This window comes from Polyodon spathula, chromosome 37 (assembly GCF_017654505.1).
Source record: "Polyodon spathula isolate WHYD16114869_AA chromosome 37, ASM1765450v1, whole genome shotgun sequence".
Lineage (NCBI taxonomy): Eukaryota > Metazoa > Chordata > Actinopteri > Acipenseriformes > Polyodontidae > Polyodon > Polyodon spathula.
In genome coordinates, this window is record NC_054570.1 from 1,093,780 (window position 1) to 1,117,198 (window position 23,419).

The 23,419-nt window shown below is 49.8% G+C and overlaps 4 protein-coding genes across 10 annotated transcripts in view; 1 reads left to right on the top strand and 3 right to left on the bottom strand.

The window, feature by feature from the left end:
- LOC121304193 (histone-lysine N-methyltransferase 2B-like) overlaps positions 1-7,811 on the bottom strand; it is a 30,409-nt gene extending 22,598 nt beyond the window's left edge. Inside the window, exons 1-3 of the mRNA XM_041235162.1 lie at positions 7,249-7,811; positions 4,056-4,131; positions 1-3,233 (exon numbers count right to left, since the gene is read on the bottom strand). Coding sequence (XP_041091096.1) covers positions 1-3,233; positions 4,056-4,131; positions 7,249-7,545 — 3,606 coding nt within the window. The 5' untranslated portion in view covers positions 7,546-7,811. The remainder of the gene's footprint in view (positions 3,234-4,055; positions 4,132-7,248) is intronic.
- A 642-nt stretch (positions 7,812-8,453) lies between these two features.
- On the top strand, positions 8,454-11,772 carry LOC121304266 (gamma-secretase subunit PEN-2-like). 6 transcript variants are annotated; one of them, XM_041235299.1, is made up of 4 exons: positions 8,454-8,526; positions 9,035-9,110; positions 10,053-10,157; positions 10,502-11,772. In XM_041235299.1, the coding sequence occupies exons 2-4, from the start codon at positions 9,050-9,052 to the stop codon at positions 10,786-10,788; spliced, it is 453 nt and encodes a 150-aa protein (XP_041091233.1). In that variant the 5' UTR covers positions 8,454-8,526; positions 9,035-9,049; the 3' UTR covers positions 10,789-11,772. The 6 variants fall into 6 exon arrangements, with proteins under 6 accessions (XP_041091233.1, XP_041091230.1, XP_041091231.1 ...); XM_041235296.1 differs by having other exon boundaries at positions 8,476-8,580; XM_041235297.1 differs by lacking the exon at positions 8,454-8,526 and adding an exon at positions 8,538-8,623.
- A 1,372-nt stretch (positions 11,773-13,144) lies between these two features.
- LOC121304229 (chemokine-like receptor 1) lies at positions 13,145-16,548 on the bottom strand. Of its 2 annotated transcripts, none has more exons than XM_041235241.1 (2): positions 16,437-16,548; positions 13,145-14,878 (listed from the first exon to the last, which is right to left on the bottom strand). In XM_041235241.1, the coding sequence occupies exon 2, from the start codon at positions 14,863-14,865 to the stop codon at positions 13,774-13,776; it is 1,092 nt and encodes a 363-aa protein (XP_041091175.1). In that variant the 5' UTR covers positions 14,866-14,878; positions 16,437-16,548; the 3' UTR covers positions 13,145-13,773. The 2 variants fall into 2 exon arrangements, with proteins under 2 accessions (XP_041091175.1, XP_041091174.1); XM_041235240.1 differs by lacking the exon at positions 16,437-16,548 and adding an exon at positions 16,203-16,362.
- A 156-nt stretch (positions 16,549-16,704) lies between these two features.
- On the bottom strand, positions 16,705-21,756 carry LOC121304250 (chymotrypsin-like protease CTRL-1). The gene is made up of 7 exons (XM_041235275.1): positions 21,210-21,756; positions 20,783-20,886; positions 20,409-20,488; positions 18,664-18,745; positions 18,328-18,505; positions 17,773-17,900; positions 16,705-17,590 (listed from the first exon to the last, which is right to left on the bottom strand). The coding sequence occupies exons 1-7, from the start codon at positions 21,259-21,261 to the stop codon at positions 17,429-17,431; spliced, it is 786 nt and encodes a 261-aa protein (XP_041091209.1). The 5' UTR covers positions 21,262-21,756; the 3' UTR covers positions 16,705-17,428.
- Positions 21,757-23,419: the final 1,663 nt, after the last annotated feature.

Here is a 23,419-nt window from a genome sequence, read left to right on the forward strand (position 1 = left end):
CTGCGTGGACTTCAGCTGCTTCTGCTGGTCAATCTTGATGAGCTGAACCTTGGCCCTCTTGAGCAGGTGAAACATCCTCTTGTTGGCTCCGGTGAGCCGGATCTTGTGAGAGGTGCCCCTTTCCTCCACCTCCACCCGGTCGCTTCCCGTGCTCTGGTCGGCTTCCTCGACAGCCTCGTCCGAGCCCTCTCCCAGCAGCAGCTCAGACCCCGGAGAGCGGAGCCGCACGGCCACTTTCCGCACCACCCCGGGTGAGTCCATGTCCTCGATCTTCAGCTTCTCTTTCTCCGGGAGGTCCTCCTCCGGGCTCTCCTGGAGCAGCCTGTCAGAAGCCGGCAAGGAGAGGGTCAGGTGCCCCGGTTCGGGGTCATCATCCAGGTCTAAAGGAGCGGCTTCCAAATTCAGAGCAGGGGAACTCTCCGGCCTCTCTTCCACCTCCTCCTTCACCTTCACCTTGGCTCTCCTGCCCGCCCGGACGGTGAGCTTCTTCAGAGACTCGTAGATCTTCAGGTGGGTTTCGCGGTGGGACATCTGGGCCGACGCAGCCCGTTTCGGGCTGGGAGAAGCCAGAATTACTTCCGGGAGCTTGATGGAGTCGTCGAAAGCCTGCTTCCCGACCAAGGAGAAAACATCTCCCGCCGAGTTGTCAAAGTTGCTCCACCTGAAGGTGGGCTCCCTGAGCGCTGACCTGCGCTTGCACGGCAAGGCCGGCGAGGCAGCGGCATCAGATGCAAGCCTGGAATCCAAACCACCTCGCCCTGGATCCTCTCCAGTTGCTTGCCGGTCGCACAGGTCAAAGGCTTCCTGGTCCCCGGAAGAGAGATCCACCTCTGGGGAGAACTGTTCAGGATACTGGTAATCATCGTCATCTTCCTTGTCTCCTTCTCCTCCTTCGTCTGCTTCTTTACTCGCCTCTCGGGCGATCCGGCCGTGGGGCTTCTTGGGGGTGCTCTTCCGGGGCAGGACAGACATCCCGTCGTCGTCCATGAACCTCTTGGGGGTCTTGATGACCCTGGAGGAGCGAGCGCTCACCACGGGCATGATGAAGTGCCGGATGTTCTTCAGGAATTTCGACTTCCCCCGCTGGAGGTCCTTGGAGGCGGGATGCTGGCTGCCGCCGTCGCCGCCTTTCTCTGCGTTGGAGAGCAGCTGCTGGGCTAGCTCCCTCTGAGTCCGCTTGGTCAGGGACGGAGGCCTCCCCCTTGGTCTTTTGGCAAGCAGGAAGGGGGTGGGCAGCTTCCGCATGTATTTGGCTTTCACCACGCCTGCCAGCCTCTGTCTAGCCAGCGGGACCGAAGACGCAGCCTCTTCACCTTCGGCCCTGGGCAAGCGGACCTCAGCTTTCCTTCTCCGTCTGGCGGCCGGCCTTCGTCTCCTGCACGGCTTTCTCGCGTAATTTCGCACAGCCGATTCCGACCGAGTTTCGGAAACAGGGGGGTCCAAGACCAGGATCAGGTCTGTGGAGCGGGCCTGCATCTCGGGGCCTTCGGCACCACAGTCCGCCGGATCGGATTCGGGTTTGGGTTCAGCACCCCCGGACTTGGTTGGCGCCGTTGATCTTTTCCGCCTTTGCTTTGGAGACAGCGTAGGCGCAGCTCCGACAGGACTCTCCGCGACCGCCGGGTCGAGCAGCTCTGGGGACGAGAGCGCAGGAACGGAGGGGATTTCCATTCCCGAACCCGCCTGTTGTGGCCTCGCCTTCCGCCTGCCGGTGGACCTCGGGCGCCGGGGCCGTTTCTTCCCGACAGCGGTGGGTCCCCGTGGCACGTCCGACTCTGCCGACGGTTCCGGTTCCAAGACAGTCTTTGCGTCGCTCCCAACCGCGGGTTCAACTTTGGACCCCCTGGCCTTTGCTTTCCGCCTGACTGATAACGACAGTCGCCTAGCGGCTCGCTTCTTCCGAGAGGAGACCAGGGGCTCTAGGGGCTTCTCGACAATCTCTGGGTCAGCTGGGACTGGGGCTAGGTTGGCTGGGGTTGGGTCAGGGTCAGAGGCTTCTGCGTCTGGAGTCGGCTCTCCCGCCACCACCACCTCCTTCTCAGTTAACTTGCCTGTCCTTCTCCCCAAAGACTGCTGCCGTGTGCCTCGTTTCCTCTCTGCTGTATCTTCAGCCGACCCTACCGGCTTGCTCTCGACGACCCCTCCTCGGTCTCCCTCGACGGCTGGGTCCTCCTCCGGCTCTCCCTCTCCCGTCGGCTTTTTCTTCTTAAGCCCCGCAGAACGCAGCACCTTGGTCGCCTTCCCTTTCCCTTTCACCAAAGTCAACGTCCAAACGTACTTGTTTTGCTTTCGTTTCGAGGAGGAGGAGGAGGAGGAGGAGGAGGCGCTGTCGGAGGCCTGCGGGGCCGAGCTGTCCTGGCCGGGCTCCTCCGGGTTGCGCACTCTCTTCAGTTTCAGCCCCAGGATTTTCCCTATCTTCAGATTCCTCTTGACCTTACTGGCCTTCGTGACGACGACCACGGCGGCAGGACCGTCGGAAGGCCCTCCAGGAAGGTCGGCTGACCCCCCCTCTCCTGCTTCCCGGGCACTCTGCGGCACCGCGCCGGCAGCCTTCGCTGCTCGTTCCCTCTCCCTCTTCGCTTCCGGCTTGGCCTTTCTGCCCTCCGTTCTCACCTCCGTCTTTTTGCCCTGGGCAGGTCGCTGCTGCCGCGTCCTCTTGCTTTTCTCGGGCTCCAGCCCCCCGTCGGCAGAGTTCTTGCCTTTCTTTAACTTGACGTCAGCTATGGGGAGCTGCTTGCTTGTGAGCTTCTTGGCCTTGGACACGTACTTGAACCCCACCACCTTCAGCTTCTTCATGGGCTTCTTGCCAGCAGCAGCAGCTGCAACTCTCCTGCTGCTCTTCCTGCTGCTCTTCCTGCCCGCGAGTTTGATAGTGATCCGGGGCTTTGCAGGGCTTCTCCCAGAGGCTGCGTTGGCCCTCGAGGAGCTGGGCTTGTTCTTCTGACTTGCTCTGGAAGGAGCTCCCTTTTTTGTTGCCTTCGGAGGCAGGCTGGCAGCCCTCTCCCCTTTCAGACCAGTCCTTCCTTTATTCTGCGGCTTCGAAAGCGCAGTTTTCTGTTTCGGGGAGGGGGGAACGCGCCCCCCCTTTTTCAGAGTCCCAGAATAAACCTTTTTGGAGATTTTACTGGCGGACGCCGTCCTCGCCTCTCCTGGGTCGGGCGCGGGGGGCGGTGGTTTCTCACGGGACTGTTTCGAGAAGTTGTCCACTGAGGCTGATGTTTTTGGAGCTTTGCCTGTGGAAGAGAGTGAGAGAGAGAGAGAGAGAGAGAGAGAGAGAGAGAGAGAGAGAGAGAGAGAGAGAGAAAGGAAAATGATGATCAATCGGTGTTGGTGTGGTTTGTTTAGGATTCATCTGTGGTTTTTTTAAAGAGCACTGCTTCAAAGCACAGCTTTTGATTCCAGGAATTCCTAAGACTTTGTACAAACAGAATCTGAGAAATCCATGCATGTGAGCATTTTGAAAACTAAACATTTTACCAAACCGATGCTCAGACACACACACACACACACAGCCACTCTCAGTCACACATAGGAAGAGAGATGCAGCAAAAAAATTACATTTTTACATCAGTTAATTGTAGGTTTCAGATAACTTTAATTTTAGCTTGAACTACATAAAACACACACAAGTTCCCAGTGAAGCCAAACTCCATGAAAACAAAGCCTTACTATTAGGCATATAAAATAAATAAACTCAACTCTACATTATCTCAAATAAACTGACCATTTACATGGGATATCGCACTGCGTAAATTAAACTGAGTGCACAACATTGTCTACACACAAATCAGAACAGAAACACAGCAAAACACGTTTGCTGTTGCTGCTGCAGAAACACGCCAGATCTGTCCAGGCAAGCCTGTCAACGCCTTCTCCTGCTCATTATTTTTCATCAAAATTGAATTTGCACGAAAATCAAAAAGTTACCTTTGGGATTGACTGCCGACTAGTGTGTGTGTGTGTGTATATATATCACCTTGGTTCCAGATAGTGGTGCAAGGTGCAGAGCATCGTGTCTCTCCCTACTTACCTCTCACCCCCTCTCAGTTACTTACTTCTGTGATAGCGATGCCCAGAGCGCAGGGGACTCTTGATAACCTCGTCTGAGCCAAAGCCTGGGAAATCATCTCCCTGCAAGAAACGAGAGAACAGGTTACACTGCACCCCGATAGGACAGGAACAGCTTATACTGCACCCTGATAGGACAGGAACAGCTTATACTGCACCCCGATAGGACAGGAACAGCTTATACTGCACCCTGATAGGACAGGAACAGCTTATACTGCACCCTGATAGGACAGGAATCCACTCAATAACTTGAGGTGCTTCGCAAATCTCAGCACAGCGAGAGCACCACACTTCGACTTTGAAATTGCTTTGTTGTGTGTGTCGAGAGACATCCATACAACACCAAAAAACAAACAAAAAAAGACCGAATCCTCAGACTTATTTGGAAGACACTGAAAAACACATCCGACAGAAACACCTGTCGCTGAATGGAAGGTTTGTTTGTTTCAGTATTTCTAGAGGTCGACACTGTTCTTTGTTCAGTAGCTACGGGTGATATTAAACACAGGGCTAAACAGAGCTGCGAACACCATTTTACAATCGCAACACATCCACACGACCCCCAGCACAAACGCATCCACACGACCCCCAGCACAAACGCATCCACACGACCCCCAGCACAAACGCATCCACACGACCCCCAGCACAAACACATCCACACGACCCCCAGCACAAACACATCCACACGACCCCCAGCACAAACACATCCACACGACCCCCAGCACAAACACATCCACACGACCCCCAGCACAAACACATCCACACGACCCCCAGCACAAACACATCCACACGACCCCCAGCACAAACACATCCACACGACCCCCAGCACAAACACATCCACACGACCCCCAGCACAAACAGATCTGAGGAGTTACTGGTCACCGACAGACGCAGACAGACAGACACACAGACAGCATACACCACGAGATTGTGAGTGTGCAGCACATATACCCTGTGCTCAAGTAGGTCCTTCTCAAGTGTCTTCCCCACCGGACCAACGCTTCTTCAGACATCGAAGTGCAATGCATGCCTGCTTCCACTGTACCACGACTCAGCATGGATATGCATTCACAGCAAGGGGATAGCAAAGCCACACAGCCAACAACTGCCCACTAACATGACTCCTGTTGCTCAGCAGTTCCATCCGTTCCTGGTTTAGTAAGACACACCTGAGCTTGTTAGCTAGACACACTGTGGCCAATCAAGCTGGTAGTAAAACATGGAATGGGTGACACTGCTGTGCAATTGGAGTCTCACCTTCCTGCAGAACACAGTGGACTCGCACCACAGCCCTGCAGAACACAGTGGACTCAAAGACTCATATCTTTTTCTGTGTTGATTTGATTGCATTTTGTATTATTGTGCAGCCCGTCCCCACTGTTAAGACTCTGGAAACAGTCTATGCAAAACAAGGAGTCTCTATGCAAACCAGTCTCGCTGAATTGATTTCAACACACATGCCGCCACCCACTTGAGCAGTATGTGGTGCATTAACACAGACGCTGCTGTACAGCGCACTGCAAGAAAACAAACAGACTGTATCTAAATGCACGGTACCGGTGATGCACTTTAAATCACCAAACTCATATTTAACTATGAGAAACAAGCAGTGTCAATTCCATCACTAACAGCCAGGTAAATTAAACCAGCGGCACAATAACACTCTGCAAAGTTCTCGCACTGCAGCAAAGCGATTTCCCTTGGTCTGCACAGAGTCACTAGTCTGGCACACCATTGCACGATCGGGACGTCAAAATGCACATTATGTTGAAACCATTATCTCCGATTTCATTTTCCCTCCTTTATTTCCACACACACAAAATCTCTTACAGCACACAAGCGTCACCCACCCTTATACAATTTGCATTGCAAAAAAAACAAAACAAAACAACAAAATATATATATATATATATATATATATATATATATATATATATATATATATATACGATACATGGGTATCCCTTGCACCGTGCCCACATACACCCCGCCACCTCACATCAGACGAGCGGTGATTTCCACTTGTTTTTATCGGGGTCTGGTATTTCTCACAACCTGCTCGAACACACACACAGAGAAGCACCATTAACACACACACACACAGAGAAGCACCATTAACACACACACACAGAGAAGCACCATTAACACACACACACATTAGAAGCACCATTAACACACACACACACACACAGAGAAGCACCATTAACACACACACAGAGAAGCACCATTAACACACACACAGAGAAGCACCATTAACACACACACAGAGAAGCACCATTAACACACACACACACAGAGAAGCACCATTAACACACACACACACAGAGAAGCACCATTAACACACACACAGAGAAGCACCATTAACACACACACAGAGAAGCACCATTAACACACACACACACAGAGAAGCACCATTAACACACACACAGAGAAGCACCATTAACACACACACACAGAGAAGCACCATTAACACACACACAGAGAAGCACCATTAACACACACACACAGAGAAGCACCATTAACACACACACACACAGAGAAGCACCATTAACACACACACACACAGAGAAGCACCATTAACACACACACAGAGAAGCACCATTAACACACACACACAGAGAAGCACCATTAACACACACACACACAGAGAAGCACCATTAACACACACACACACAGAGAAGCACCATTAACACACACACACAGACAGAGAAGCACCACAAACACACACACACACAGAGAAGCACCATTAACACACACACAGAGAAGCACCATTAACACACACACAGAGAAGCACCATTAACACACACACAGAGAAGCACCATTAACACACACACAGAGAAGCACCATTAACACACACACAGAGAAGCACCATTAACACACACACAACGCGTTTCTCATGAACTTTGGACTCATGACGCGCTACTGTTTTTAAATAGGCCATTATTCGTGGAACACTATCAACTTATTATTATTATTATTATTATTATTATTATCATCATCAATACTATTACTTACGGGTCACACTGCACATACGCACAATTGCTCCATTGTATATGTATGTCAGAGACTCCAATCTTTTTTTCTAAAATGATATACATATATCTCCGTTGTTATTTTAAACAGTAATACCCCTCGGCGCGTCTCCTCCGTTTCCTCGCTGAATTAAGTGCGGCTCCTTACCTCCTCGCTGCCGCTGGAGCTGTACCCGGCCTGTCGGAGGCGGCAGTGGTTCGCCGCTAGCCCGAGCAGCCGGATCAAAGACGGGTCTTCGTTTGGCGCAACCCCGAGGCTGCAAGGCCTGGCGCCTCCCGCGGGCGTCTCCCCGTGATCAACCGAGCGCCTGCCGACCTGGGAGCGCTTCTCTGAACGCAAGAGACTCCGGGAGCCCCACGGCCGACCCGGGAAGCGGCCCCGGGCCGCCGCCGCGGTGCTCAATCCTCCCCCAGCCGCTGATCCGGATCCCGCCGCCGCCATCATTATCGCAACAACAACACCGAGGCTGCTTCGGGACTGCAGAGGGAAGAGGGAAGGCGCGGGTGGGGAGGGAAACCGGGGCAGCCTGGGAAACCGAGTCTTTCACCCGGAGCCCAGAGCCAGCACCGCAGCCTTAACCATGGATCCAGACGAGTTCGGGGTCGGAGGCTGTTTGGGGGGCCGCGGTTTCAGGGGGTACAAACGGTGCCCCGGTGAGAATGAAGTAAGAGTTTTGCCTTGGCTGTCCCGGCCCCGTGAACTACATCACCCAGCGGGCACCGCGCGAAAAGAACGGCCAGAGAAAATGGCCGCCTTCTTCTTGGACTCAGTGCAAGTGGCGGGGACTACATTACCCAGGGGGCAAAGCGCGCACTGTCATCATTTCCAATAACAACTACGGCACAGCACTGACATTGAACTCATTCATTCATTCATTAAAACTAAATATATACATCTATACACACACACACGTTATTTAATTTTTTTTTCCTTTAATTATTATTTTGATAAGAATGAACACTGATCTCGTTAACTGTACAATAGACTATGTTTGTGTTTGTCCCAGTGACAAGGAGCTAACGCGTCATATTACAGCAACCAGCAATTCAAAAAAAAAAAAAAGAAGAACAAAACATATTTATTAATTATACTGATTAAAATAAATACTTTCTTTACTGTATCACTTTGGTACGGTTGTCTTAGCTGTACTGTTATCGTGTATGTTTATGAATTAATACATCCGGTGCTGTACTGCAATTATTATTATTATTATTATTATTATTATTATTATTATTATTATTATTATTATTATTATTATTATCTGTGTGCAAATATTTGTTGTTTTTTTGTTTTAAATCATTGTTAGTAGGGCGCTGGACACATACCTTGCAGCATAAACTACACAACCCAGAATGCAGCGTAAACTACATCTCCCGGTGTGCTTTGCGCTCAGCCGCGTCCTCACGCAGGAAGTGGGTGTGTTAGGTGCGGATGAGCTCTTTTATTTGGTTTGTTTTCTCTCTCAGCTGAAGTGTGAGTGTAAGTGTGAGTGTGAGTGTGTTTTCACCTGTAATTAGTAACGGTAAGATGGAATGATTTCATTAAGAATGGAAATGTACTCAAGTGAGAAACTACACAAAAAAAAAAAAACAGAAATGGCTCGTTATGGTAGCATTAGAATTACAAACAAACAAACAGAAACCCACGACTTCTAATCTTTTGTGAAACAAACTGCGTGGGTCACGTTTAATGTTTGATCACGAAATGTCGTGTTTTGGTGTTATGGTGCTTTTCTTGCCGGTGTAAGCGGTTTCCTGGGCAGCACCTGGATAGAGAGGAGCGATGGGCAGCGCATTGCTCTCCCCTCAGGCGCTGTGTGTGTAATTGCACCGTGCTGAGTTTTCTGTCTCTTATATATTTTATTATGTATGTATGTTTTTTTTTTGCTCCTCTGTGTTCACTTGTGTTTCTGCTCTTCATTTTCTTACCACAGCAATCGCAGTGAAGCATGAATCTGGAGCGCATGCCGAACGAGGACAAACTGAACCTGTGCAGGAAGTATTACCTGGGTAAGAGACACAGAGAGCAGCCTGTCCACACAGCTAGACAGAGACACACTGAGAGCAGCCTGTCCACACAGCTAGACAGAGACACACTGAGAGCAGCCTGTCCACACAGCTAGACAGAGACACAGTGAGAGCAGCCTGTCCACACAGCTAGACAGAGACACACTGAGAGCAGCCTGTCCACACAGCTAGACAGAGACACACTGAGAGCAGCCTGTCCACACAGCTAGACAGAGACACACTGAGAGCAGCCTGTCCACACAGCTAGACAGAGACACACTGAGAGCAGCCTGTCCACACAGCTAGACAGAGACACAGTGAGAGCAGCCTGTCCACACAGCTAGACAGAGACACACTGAGAGCAGCCTGTCCACACAGCTAGACAGAGACACAGTGAGAGCAGCCTGTCCACACAGCTAGACAGAGATACAGAGAGCAGCCTGTCCACACAGCTAGGCAGAGATACAGAGAGCAGCCTGTCCACACAGCTAGACAGAGATACAGAGAGCAGCCTGTCCACACAGCTAGACAGAGACACAGAGCAGCCTGTCCACACAGCTAGACAGAGCTAGACCGGTAGAGAACTAGATAGACCAGTCATAGGAGCACTCTCACAAAACCATGTACCTGCATATAGAGATCTACAGGTATAGTGTGTGTGTGTGAGTTTATAGTGCTTGCTGGGTCAGCAGGAAGGAAGCTGTGACAAAACCTACCTTATGAGGACGCAGGCCAAGCCCCCTGTCATGTTTAAACATATATGTTCCTTGTTCCTCGCTGTCTTGTGAAGCGCTTGGTGATGGTGGTCCACTATGAGAGGCGCTATATAAAACAAAGATTGATTGACATTTCCAGAAGCTCTTCCTTTAGCCCTGAAACTGTCTGAATTGTTAATCCACTGATCTCTGCACGCTGACCCTCTCTCTCTCTCTCTCTCTGTCCCAGGTGGCTTTGCCCTGCTCCCCTTCCTGTGGCTCGTCAATGTGGTCTGGTTTTTCAGGGAAGCCTTCATGAAGCCCGTGTACACGGAGCAGGCGCTGCTCAAAACATGTGAGTCTGGGGTAGAGGGCTGAGTAAAGTAGGAACACAACGAAATAAATAAATAAAACAGCAACATTGTAGTCATTGAGAGAGTCTTCTAGTCCAAAGGTTGATTTTTTTACTTCTTCATTAGTCTTACTAAGTTTATTTTCTAGTAGAAAGTTCTCGTGTACGTTTTATGAATTAAGGCCCCAGTCTTTGAGGAATCTCAGTAATAAAACCACTCAAGGAAACGGCACTTCAAGTTCTTGTATCTTTTAACGGACAGGATGTCTCTAGATGTAAGGCGTTGGTCTCTCTCTCTCTCTCTGTTTGTGCGTGTGGCTGACCCCCTCTCTCCCTCTCCCTCTCAGATGTGAAGCGCTCGGCGCTCGGGCTGCTGTTCTGGGTGGTGGTTCTCACCACGTGGATCACCATCTTCCAGCACTTCAGAGCAGAGTGGGGCGAGGTGGCGGACTACCTGTCCTTCACCATCCCGCTGGGGATGAGAGAGAGAGAGAGAGAGAGAGAGAGAGAGAGAGAGCGCACCCCAGACCCCTCACCCCACTCTGCCCCTCGGAATCACGTTGCCAGCTGCTTCAGCTTTAAACATTTTGGTTTAGTTTTTCTCTTTCTGAAACATTCAGGGTGTTTCCGCTGAAAACGCATCCCAGTAGCTTCTATAGATAGGTATGTGTAGTGTGTGCCGCCTGCATGGTGTTGTCCTGCTCTCTCTCTCTTTGAGTGGGGTTGTAATGGAGATCAGAACAGCTGAGCCGGCTTGTAATGTTGTTCAGTTAAAAGATGAAAATGGTGACGCGTTTCAGATTGGCAGAGTGCGTGTCTTACTATTAAACTCATTGTAAAACCAGGAATGGATCAAACTGCTTTGCAACGGGAGTCCATCCCTGAATTAACTTGTCTAACCACTGGAAACACTGCAGTGGCAGCGATGGCTAAACCTGGTCTGATTTGTGCAACATGGCGCTTCTGCTTCAGATCCCGTCATCACTCGTGAATAACGAGGTGCACATGCTGAAATGTGTTAAGAATGGGCGCTGGGATTGCTTTGTTTGACTGGAAACTAGATTGATCGTCTTTCTTTGTTTCTTATGGTAAAGTTTTCCATTCGGAGGACACCTTGTAACAAACCTCAGCCAGGAGTTACACATGTGAAACGTTGCGTTGTCAAAAGGGTAGGGAGCACACGGTGTAGGCTTGCTTGACTGACTGATTGATTGATTGATTGATTGACTGTGATTGAGTGATTGATTTCAGTCAGTATTCCCTCACAGTCTTCTCTGTGTATATTTGAAACCTGTCCATGTGGCAGTGATAGTGTGGAAAGAGGTCTTATTTTACCTGCAGTGTCCTGAAGGAGCTGTGCGATGGCTTCCAAGGGGGGGGTGCTACGGTACGGGACGCCTCTTCGGGGGAGGTCCAGGGGTTTCGGAGGGGGCGACGGAGAAGGGGAGTCTCTCTGAAACGACCTGAAGGGTTAACAGAAATACAAACTATTTCATATCGAGGTAATGAAACACCTGATAATGAAAAACACTGAAGAAAAAAAAATAGTTTTGTCATCTTACTGTGGTAAAAGCTGACACCTTGTGAAAACTAAAATAAAACCTGGTATATTTACGCACACAGTCTATCCTTCCTGTCTTTCTACGTTCAACTGAAACTGAACCGGGCGCCCTACCGGGGATTAACCAGTTACCAGTCAACCAGAAAGGAAACAGACCTATAAAACTACATTTCCCATGGGGCAGCAGCGGCACAATTTGTTGAATTGTAGTCCAATCTCATCCGGTCCGATCGGCGATTGGATTTGAGCAGTATAGAGAAGTGACGGCGATGTCCACCAACGAGAACAAGAGGCAGTCCTCGGAATTGACCAATGGGGGAAGAGTAAAGTCTGTCACTGGAGCTGATAAATCTAAACTAGCGAGAAGCCCTGACCCAGGTTACTGCCAACCGCAGTGTACTCTGCTAACAGCTCAGGGGCGCTTTTCAACTCCGGACATACGCTTCCTGTTTATATCTTGTTCTCATTTTGAAGGTGGTTTTATTTTTCCTTTTAAAAGTTCGTTTTGAATATTTAGTGGCTTGAAAAAAACGCACTGGGACAAATATTCCACCATTCAAACAGCTGCTGCTTGAAATGTCAACATGTGTATCGTGTGCAGATTGCTGTCCGCGCTCTATAAAGGCTGGAGTTTGTGGTTGTGTGTAAAAGCAGAACTTGCTTTTTTTTGCCTGTACCTGATCTTTCAAATAACACAAACTCACATGCCCTGTGTCTATACTAGCATAACAAAATGAAAAAAAAAAAGGGAAGCCAGTTTTATTCTGGCAGCTGCTCTATCATTGGTTGCCTTCCTGCTGTTCCCAGGAAACGACTTGTTCCAGAAATAGATGATTATTAGAAGACAAGCAGGGACACTATGACTAACAAACCCCCAGGCTTTTTTCATACAAACACCCTTAGCAAAGACTTGGCCTTCTTCACAGTAACAAGAAGCTGTCTCACGAGGCGCGGTTATTGACCCATCGAGTGTAATTGTGTGTTTTGTACGAGGTGCACGTCTTCGTAAAGCTGCGGTTTGGCTGATGTGTGTGTGTGTGTCCCGATGGAAAAATAATTACAGAATAAAAACTGCTTCTCAAAACAACACAAAACTCTATAAATAACACAGGGAAGTGGAGTGCATTTCAAAGCCAGGTTTTCATTTCCTCATGCAAAGAACCGGTTTGATCTGAGCGATTACTGCAGGGATCACCTCACTCTTCAACGGTTGGAGAGTTTCACATGTGTTCTTTTAAGCACTGGGCAGCAACCCTTTAAAAAAACAACAGGAATTTGGAAAGCAGCAGAAATGAGGGTGGGGGGGTATGAAGTATTTCTGTGGATAAGTGAATCCCATTTAATAACTACATCATATATTGAACCTTTTCACATTAGAGTAACCCACTTTGCCATATAAGGAATAAAACCAGCACACAGTCTGCCTCAATTCACAAAGACTGCTTTATTATTATCATCTCCTCTGCAAGAGAATATTTTTAAAAAAAGTGATAAAGGCAAAGAATAAAAACAGGCCTGTCTGTGCACCAGTGCAAAAAAAAAGGACAAAAAAAGCACTGGAACCCATTATGTCACCGTGGTTACTGTGGGTTTCGTACACAGGATATGCATATTTTTGGCTGTGCTGCACTTTTACATTTCTTATTAAGGGCAGCAAATTTCTAGAGGGGAATCGGTCATATTAACATCTTATAAGTCATGTTTGAGAAGCCAACCAAGTAAAAATAAAAAAATATATATAAAAAAAGCACGTTTTTAGTAGTGGTTCATGAGTTCCAGGTCTGATGCAGAGTGGTGTAATCAGTTAATATACGCGATGTGTTAGGTGTGTGAGCGTCAAGTTTGATCACCCCAAACTGCAATGAGATGGCAGTTGTTTGTTGTGAACCAAGCTCACCTACGGACTCCTGTAATGTTTCCAACTATATCCCCCTTGGTCACAAATTTTTATTTAACTCTGGAGTTCGGGAGGCTGCCCAGCCAAAACAGACAAAAAAATAAAATAAAACACACACGCACTATAAAATAGATACAGATAGGAACCGTAACATGGTACAATCATAAAGCAGTGACTGAAAGGGGATTTGCAAGTCTGTATGTACTCGGTATGGTCCAGTGTTCGGTGCGGTTCACAGTCTCCGGCTTCAGGCTCACCCTGCAGTGCTGTCCTGTGGAGCGCCGGGATGCGCTCAGGGAGTACACAGTCCCCTCCTCCACGAAGGCGCTTTCAATCGCCAGCAGGATGGACTTCTTGAACTTCTCCCGGAAGTCCTGACACATGCACACGTAGAGAATTGGGTTCATGCAGCTGTTGAAGAAAGCCATGCCAGTGGCGATGGGCATCCCGAAATGCACCAGCATCCACAGAAAAGAGTCTTGTGTTTCATGGGCTCTCAGTTCCACGAGCTGGAGGACGTGAAATGGAAGCCAGCAAACGAAAAAGGTCACAATGACGGCAACCACGATTCGGAGCGGTTTGTAAGAGCGCTGCCGCTGCTTGGCGCAGTGCCGTTGCGCGATGAGGATGTAGCAGGAGATGATGACCAGGAAAGGGAAGAGAAAGGCAAAGAAGAACCGCATCAGGGTCAGGGTCTTGTGCACCCTCAACAGGGCTTTGGATGAATAGTTGTGGCGCCGGAGGACGCAGTACGTCACGTTGTGATTCTCGACCGCGTCGCGGAAAGCCAAATAGGGGGAGCTCATGAGGAGGGCGGCCGCCCAGAGAAGGAAGCAGGCGAGGTAGGCCTTCTGGACTGTGCGGAAGTTGTGTGCCCAAACCGCGGCCACCACGGAGATGCAGCGGTCCAGGCTGATGGCGGCGAGGAGGAACACACTGCCGTACATCGTCGTGACCAGGACCCACGAGTTCAGCTTGCACACGAAGCCCCCGAAGACCCACCTGAATCCCAGTGCGTTGGTGGCGATGGTGAGGGGCAGGAAAGCGGTGAAGGTGAAGTCGGCGACGGCCAGGTTGAGGAACCACACGGTGTTGACCGTCTTCTTCATCTTGAAGCCGGTGATCCAGACGACCAGGCCGTTGCCCGTGGTGCCCAGGAGGAAGGTGAGGGAGTACAGGACCGTGGAGAGCACGTGCAGCCCATGCAGGGCGCTCTTGTTCGCAGGCTCGCTGGCAGTGCCATTGTCAGACATCTTCGGAATCTCGCTGAAAAGAAATGACATATCGCTTAACGAGTTTGTGGAGCGCAGCTGTTTAACACGCAGCAGAGCTACATTGAGAGATGCAACTAAAACTCACGCAATAATATCCCCTGACAATACATTTGGACCTGTGAAGACAGATGGCTAATCTCACCTACATCATTTATGAAAAAGACAAAACAGTATTTGCAATAAGAATGACTGAGAAGGATTGCAAACATAATACAAAGGAATCTGTGATATGTATATATATATATATATATATATATATATATATATATATATATATATATATATATATATATACATATACACCTATATATATATAAGATATATATATATATAAGACACACACACACACACTGCTCTGCTTGACATATACATTGAATACATGAGCTATAGTCACTGATCAGCAATAGAGCCCAAACGCTGCTCTGCTTGACTCGGTCTCTTCTAGTTTCAATAACACTGATGAAGGCACTAGAGCCCAAACGCTGGTCTGCTTGACTCAGTCTCTTCTAGTTTCAATAACACTGATGAAGGCACTAGAGCCCAAACGCTGGTCTGCTTGACTCGGTCTCTTCTAGTTTCAATAACACTGATGAAGGCACTAGAGCCCAAACGCTGCTCTGCTTGACTCACTCTCTTCTAGTTTCAATAACACTGATGAAGGCACTAGAGCCCAAACGCTGGTCTGCTTGACTCGGTCTCTTCTAGTTTCAATAACACTGATGAAGGCACTGGAGCCCAAACGCTGGTCTGCTTGACTCGGTCTCTTCTAGTTTCAATAACACTGATGAAGGCACTGGAGCCCAAACGCTGGTCTGCTTGACTCGGTCTCTTCTAGTTTCAATAACACTGATGAAGGCACTAGAGCCCAAACGCTGGTCTGCTTGACTCGGTCTCTTCTAGTTTCAATAAGACTGATGAAGGCACTGGAGCCCAAACGCTGCTCTGCTTGACTCAGTTTAGTTTCAGTAACGCTGATGAAGGCACTGGAGCCCAAACGCTGGCCTGCTTGACTCAGTTTAGTTTCAGTAACGCTGATGAAGGCACTAGTCCTGTTGTCTTTAAAATGCCTTTTAAACAAATTGAAATCCATGCTACTGATACGATGGACTGGGAGTTGAGAAGCACTAAGTGGGGGTATGGGGGGTGGGCTTCACTGAACCAGAAATTAATAAACCAGCCACTTTATATAAAGTAACCATTATCAAACAGTCAACACACATTTATATAAAGTAACCATTTATATAAAGTAACCATTATCAGTCAACACACATTTGTTAAGCTGGATTTTACAAGTTAATAAAAGTAAACATTGTTACCTTCTTGTTTGGCAGCAGCTCTTGCAGGTGATAGTGATAATACTTTGGCAGCGCAATAGAAGCATTGTGCTGTATTGTGGCACACGGTGTTCAGATAACAGTTTTATTAAATTGAACACTATGCCTGCTTTTTATACCTGCATAATTAAACAGCTGTAAAAACAATAATAAATATAATAACAATCAGCATTAAAAATCAATGAAATAATAATAATAATAATAATGTTTGCCTACCCAAATTTTTTTTTTAAATTTGATCCAAAATTTCTAGTTGTAGCTGTTCTAGCTGTAACCCCAGAAGTTTCAATTGAGAGCAGAGAAGTGGTAGTCGGTCTCTCTGTTAATACAGCTCTCTCTCTCTCTCTGTCTCAATACAGCACTCTCTTGCTCTCTCTCTCTCTCACTGTGTGCCTGCCTCTCTCTCTCTCTCTCTCTCTCTCTCTCTCTCTCTCTCTCTCTCTCTCTCTCTCTCTCTCTCTCTCTCTCTCTCTCTCTCTCTCTCCAGTTCTGGGTGGGGGGTAATTGCTAATTGCCCTTGATGAGGTAAATTTGCACAGTAATCTCACAGTTTTTCCCCTATGCTTTCCCCTGGTTATGCTGTCCTTGGTATTTCTTTGTGATTACACTTTGCTTTGCTGTGGTTGTATTATAGCAAACCTTTATCAGAATAATATGCACGCCGGTTACAGCAGCAGCCACAGGCAGCATGTGTAGCTGAGATACACCCTGGAAACCCTCCAGAACTCAAACGATCATTCTCTTCGGATCCACTCTACCTGGGCTTCCTATTACCAGCCCTTCCTGATCAGTGATGTGCTTGTGGGCTATCCAGTCAAACCTGTGACGAATATATCTCTGGTGTTTATCTGCCTGTCGCTGTGAGAGGGTTTTGTGTCTGTGGTTAGTGCCTGGTATTTGAATGGCTAGATACTGCTTCTCTCTCACACACACTGATTCATATCACCATGCAGAACAAGAGTCTCATTCTTTACAGCTCTGCTGGGTTTGTATAGATAGGTCAATATCTGATCCTGTGGTTATCAACACTGCTTCTCTAGACCACCACCTAGTGGAGACAAAACTGAAAAACAACTATACAGGACAATATAAACACACACACACACACATACAGTCCACAGAGACACTAACACGCTGTCACTTCAGATTCAAGCCTTTCTTTATTTCACAGTCTCTCAGGTACAGCGGTAGCAGGTGTCCGTGAAGCTCTAGTTGTACGCCACAGTGTTATCGATCCAGCTGCGCAGCGCAGCCACGCGGGCGTACACGGCAGGTGCCTGCACACTGCAGTCCTGGGTGCCCCAGGACACGATGCCCACGAGATCCCAGGTCCCGCTGCGCTCACACACCAGCGGCCCGCCGGAGTCACCCTGGGGGAAGAGAGGCAGGGGTTAACAGAGGGGGGAGCACGGAACCTGCCGGCTAGGTGTGTGACTCACCCTGCACACCACACGACCGTGCCTTTACCAATGGCTAGTACAGGTATGGAATGCATAGATATTTGGTTTTTTTCTCACAATGAGTGGTTGTCATTCGCGTGGCGTGTATTTACCTGGCAGGACGAGGCTCCGGAAGCACCAGCGCAGATCATCACGTCAGAGATCTTGTTGCCCCAGTACTGTTTGCAGGAGCTGGGGGAGAGGAGGGGCAGAGCGACCTGCTGCAGAATGGCTGGGCTGGCTGCAAAGAGACCGCATTCCGCATGTCACACACATCCAGAGAAGAGCTTATCAGAGTGCCATGAAGCTCGGCATTAACAATACATAGCAGGCATTACTGACAGGATCAGGCTCTGCGGAGATACATATTTATAGATTTATATATATATAATATATATATATGGAGCTGTCTGTCTGTCTGTCACACTCATGATTGACGTTGCACAACGGCTTCATCCAGAGCAGTCGAGAGGTGACACATTATTCCGTTGCTATTTCTTATTCTGTATATGCTGCTGTCGTTTGCACCCTGTGGTTTTTGCTCAAAAAGTCTGTACAGCGGGGGGGGGGGGGGGAGGAGGAGGAGGAGGAGGAGGAGGAGGAGGAGGAGGGGGGGAGGGGGGGGGAGGAGGAAAGAAAGCCTCACATCTTTCTTTGGCGCTGCTCACAGCTGAAGCGAGTGCGGCCCCAGCCGGTCGTGACACACTTGGTTCCGGCCGGGATGTTGTTGCTGGAAGCCAGGCACACGGGGGACACGCGGGGAGTGATCTGAGCCGGAGAGGACAGGCGCAGGAGGCTCACGTCGTTGTTGAAGTTCTGAGCGTTGTAGTTCGGGTGAAAGAAGACCTGCGGGGGGGGGGTGAGACACAAACTCTTTTAGCGTCCCCTCTGTCAAGAGGGTCCATGGAGACAATCCAGTCCTGCTGACGTCTCTGTCTCCTCAGACAGCTGGACTGGAATATAAACAGGGTGCTGTAGTTTCCGAGGGGGGGAGGTGAGCTTACCCTGGCGATGGCCTTCACCTGGATGGGTTCAGCGTTGGAAGATCTGTCGTACTCTCCCAGGATGACGCGATGGCGACTGGCGCTGGGGGAGGGAGGGAACACGCTCTGGGTCAGTGAAGAGCAAGGGGTTCTAAATGGAACCATCAGAGGATTCTACATAACGGGGTGAATATGAAATCGAAGTGACAGAATCGTTAGGATTCCAGGGTTCCAAAGCATGAAGCTCTGCGCATAGTTCTGAGAGCGAACGGGCTGCCCTGCACACCGCGAGCAAGCATCTTAACCACAGTGCAGAAGAGCCGGCTGGTCTGCATCAATGGTTATACAGCTTTTATCATCTCATCTCACCGACGGGACAAAATCCTTAACAGCAGAGCATCACGCAACACTGCACGCACCCACGCACGCAAACACGCACGCAAACATGCACGCAAACACGCACGCACCCGCAGAGCATCACACAACACTGCACACACACACGCACCCACGCACGCACCCGCAGAGCATCACACAACACTGCACACGCACACGCACCCACACACGCAAACACGCACGCACTCGCAGAGCATCACACAACACTGCACGCACCCACGCACGCAAACACGCACGCACCCGCAGAGCATCACACAACACTGCACACGCACACGCACCCACGCACGCAAACACGCACGCACCCGCAGAGCATCACACAACACTGCACACGCACCCACACACGCAAACACGCACGCACCCGCAGAGCATCACACAACACTGCACGCACACACACACGCACCCACGCACACACCCGCAGAGCATCACACAACACTGCACGCACCCACACACGCAAACACGCACGCACCCGCAGAGCATCACACAACACTGCACACGCACACTCACCCACGCACGCAAACACGCACGCACCCGCAGAGCATCACACAACACTGCACACGCACCCACACACGCAAACACGCACGCACTCGCAGAGCATCACACAACACTGCACGCGCACACACACACACACACGCACCCACACACGCAAACACAGCACGCACCAGTGCATCCACGTGACACTACCGCACGCACACACGACGCACGCACCAGTGTTGTGTCGTGATGACGTGACAGCACGTGAGGCGTTCTATCGTAGTGTGCAGTGCCATGCACACAAACGTTTGTTGCGTGTGCGTGTAGAGCGTCACGTAGTGTGTTGTGACGCACCCCACGCACCAAATGTGTGGTGTGCGCGTGTCAGCAGCTCGTATCGTAGTGTGTTGTGACGTGCACGGTGTGTTGGTGCAATGTGCACCCACGCACGCATCGTCTCGTAGTGGTTGTGAACAGCGTGTGCCACACACAACAATGCTTGTTGTGGTGTGTGCAGAGCATCAAACAAACACTGCACACAATGCACTCGCAGAGCATCACACAACACTGCACACGCACACGCACCCACGCACGCAAACACACACACACTCGCAGAGCATCACACAACACTGCACGCAACACACACGCACCCACACACGCAAACACGCACGCACCCGCAGAGCATCACACAACACTGCACGCACACACACGCACGCAAACACGCAAACACTCGCACGCATCACACAACACTGCACGCACACAACACGCACCCACACACACACACACACACACACAGCATCACACAACACGTGCACTCACACACACACCACACCACGATGCACGGTCACCACTCACACACACACACCCCACACACGCACGCAGTGTTTGAAGACAGGACCTACCTGACTCTGCAATGAGCTGCTGTCACCACCCAGTACTGATTGATCAGGGATCCGCCGCAGAAATGAAACCCAGTAGTTTCCTGAACGCAGGGAGAATCACAAGGATGAACGAGTAACACAGTGCAAGTTACAGCTTTCTCTTCCTGTGGGGGTTCGAGGCTTTCTCCCCTGAAGGACACCCCCAGCTGGGGGGGGGGGGGGGGGGTCTGGGGCAGCTCTGGGGTCTAGGGGAGCCCTGGGGTCTGGGGCAGATCTGGGGTCTGGAGTCTGGGGGAGCCCTGGGGTCTAGGGGAGCCCTGGGGTCTGGGGCAGATCTGGGGTCTGGAGTCTGGGGGAGCCCTGGGGTTTGGCGTCGCTGGCCGTGTTTTACTCACCTGCAGAGAGACCTGCCAAGGCCAGGATCCAGGCACGGCGTTCTCCCCATTCACGATCTTGTTGTAGTTGCTGATGATTGGCCTGATGGACGGGACCCCGCACCCTGGAACAGCACGAAGGACAAGGCTCATTCAGGACAAGGAGACAAAGCACTGGGTTTGCAGAGGCCACGGCGTCACCCCCTCACAATATCACCAGGCCTCTTAACTCTACACTGGGATTACAATTCTGTCACCTTACAACCCTGCCTTCAAGTTTCGTGTTGTCGTTTACTATCAATTGTAAACCGGGAGATATTTCAGGGTCTCGGTACGTCCGAGACCACAAGATAATTACCCGCAGTTCTGACATGATATGCAAGGCCACTTTTAACCTTCATTTCAAACAAAAAAAAAAGCACGGCAAATAAGAGAAATCTCGTCTTACCGAAAGCAGAGCTGGCGAGCGCCAGGCAGCCCAGAATCCAAAGCATTGTCATTTCTAGATTGTGGCTTCACACTGGTTCATACTGCTGCCGAGCGCCGGGCTCCCTGCTTATATCCCAGCTGCATCGTGGACGTTGGACTGGCTATCTCGTTCCCTTCAGCTCCTCAGATAACATTGTGGGAAACTGAAAGCCTGTCCGAGGAGGAGGGGCAGGTGTGGAACGGGTTGCAGGGCCCAGCCTCCCCTTCCTTTGGGAGGACTTTCTTGGGATTGGTAGGACTTCGGGAATTTGGGCTTCTGTGAACTGATATCTGGCATCGTGGGATTTGAAACAGTTGGGTAATGTTTCTAAGAAGATATTTTTTATTGCAATGACCTTACCTGTCTTGAACTAGTCACATTGAACTTGTTTCTTATCGTGTTTACCAACAGCTCCACGAGAGCGCCAAGAACAATGTGTTTATACATACAACCCTACACAGATGTTCTCTGTCTGGATATCCCATTGAAGAAGAAAAGCAAACAATTCAAGCTCCGTATCTTTATTTATTTGGCAGATGTCTTTATCCCAGGCGACTCACACAGGTGTTACAGGGCAGTACAGGGTTACAATGCGAGATTCATATTGAAACACAGTGTAGTTTACAGCAAGTGCAAATAATAATGCTACTAGAACACAATATGAACAAGGATGCAGCCAGTTAGCATCACAGAAAGTTATATCCACAAAGATATCTTAGTAGTGCAACAGTGTAAGGATGGTGCATTAGCTGAGGGTCCAGCTCAGAGCAAGAGGGCAGATCAACAGATCTACAAGCGGGGGGGTGTTGAGGAGTCTTTGGTTACATCTCTATGCAACATACTATGCGCTGGAAGACTAAGCCTGCAATGCAGTCGTACAAGTTTACTGCAGCTCGGAAGAGAAGCACTCCCAGCACATCGGGAGAGCTCTCTACCTCCTCTCTCTAAACCACCCTTTAAAAGCTCAGCCTCTCTTTAGAGGAGTGGTCGGGGGACCAGTGGACGAGTCTGTCTCGCTCCTACTCTGGTCCACCTCCTCAATGGTGGGCCCTGAAGAGGACCTCCCCAGGGAAGCCCCCTGGCATCCCCCCCAGGCATGCCGCCCCCTGCAGCCCCTCCCTGGTACAGCTTGGTGATTATGGGGTTGCACAGGCAGGCAGGTTCTGATAACGTGGCCAGGTATGGGAGCTGTTCAGGAGGAATGGGATGTCACTAGCCCTGCTCCCGACCAGTCCTGGGTATGATCACAACAAGAGGCGGCACTGCAGTGGCCAGGACTGTGTTAGCAGCTCTCCTGCCGGCTCCTTTGTTAAAAGTTAATTTAAAAAAAAAAAAAAAAAAAAAAACAGGAAATATTTTACATTGACCCCCGAGTGTTTGTTATAGCAGCCAAACTCGTGCCTGTGAAAATAATCGCACTTTAAAAGATAACAAAGCATTTCACAGAAACAGGAACTGTTTAAAATTGCCCACAGCGATTAGCAGTGCGAGGATCAGGGAGGGTGTCTCTATTTTTATTTTTGTCCAGCCCCTGCGGATTGAACAGCACGGCAGCCAGCACTGACGTGTCAATAAAAGTTTACTTATTTACCTTGCTTGAAGATGTACGCTGTCAGCCTGGACTCGTCCACACACCCTTCCGAGCCGCTGCTGCAAGGCGAGAGGAGACGCACCGTCTCACTGAGATTCCCCGAGAAAGCGCCTCGGTTTGATCCCTCAATCCCGTTCTCCATCTGGGGGGAGCCCATCGCCTCGTCCGGGGACTGGCAGCAGACCTCTCAGCTCACGTTCTCGGGCTTTGGCCTGTTCTGTAACTGTTTGAAGCTAGCTGACTGTTATATATCAACGAGAGGCGTCAGCTGCAATCACTGTTGTCTTCTGCGTTATGAGTAACGGATGGCTATTAACATTTAATACAGTGTCATTCGATTGCTGACATTGACCACTGTTCTGATGTTTAATAATTCATATTAAATACTTATACTTCATGCAAGGCTCAGGATATTTCCTAGAACTATAATTCTAATTACTAACACCCCCTCTAAGTCTGTGTTTGGTTTCTTCCTCGCAGGGGAAGGAGCACTTCAGCCAGTCCAAGTGGGACCTATTGAGCCTGTCTGATGATTCGGACGAGGAAGAGGGCAAGGGAGGGGGCCCCAGGGACAGGGGGGCGGGAGGGAGGAAGGGCT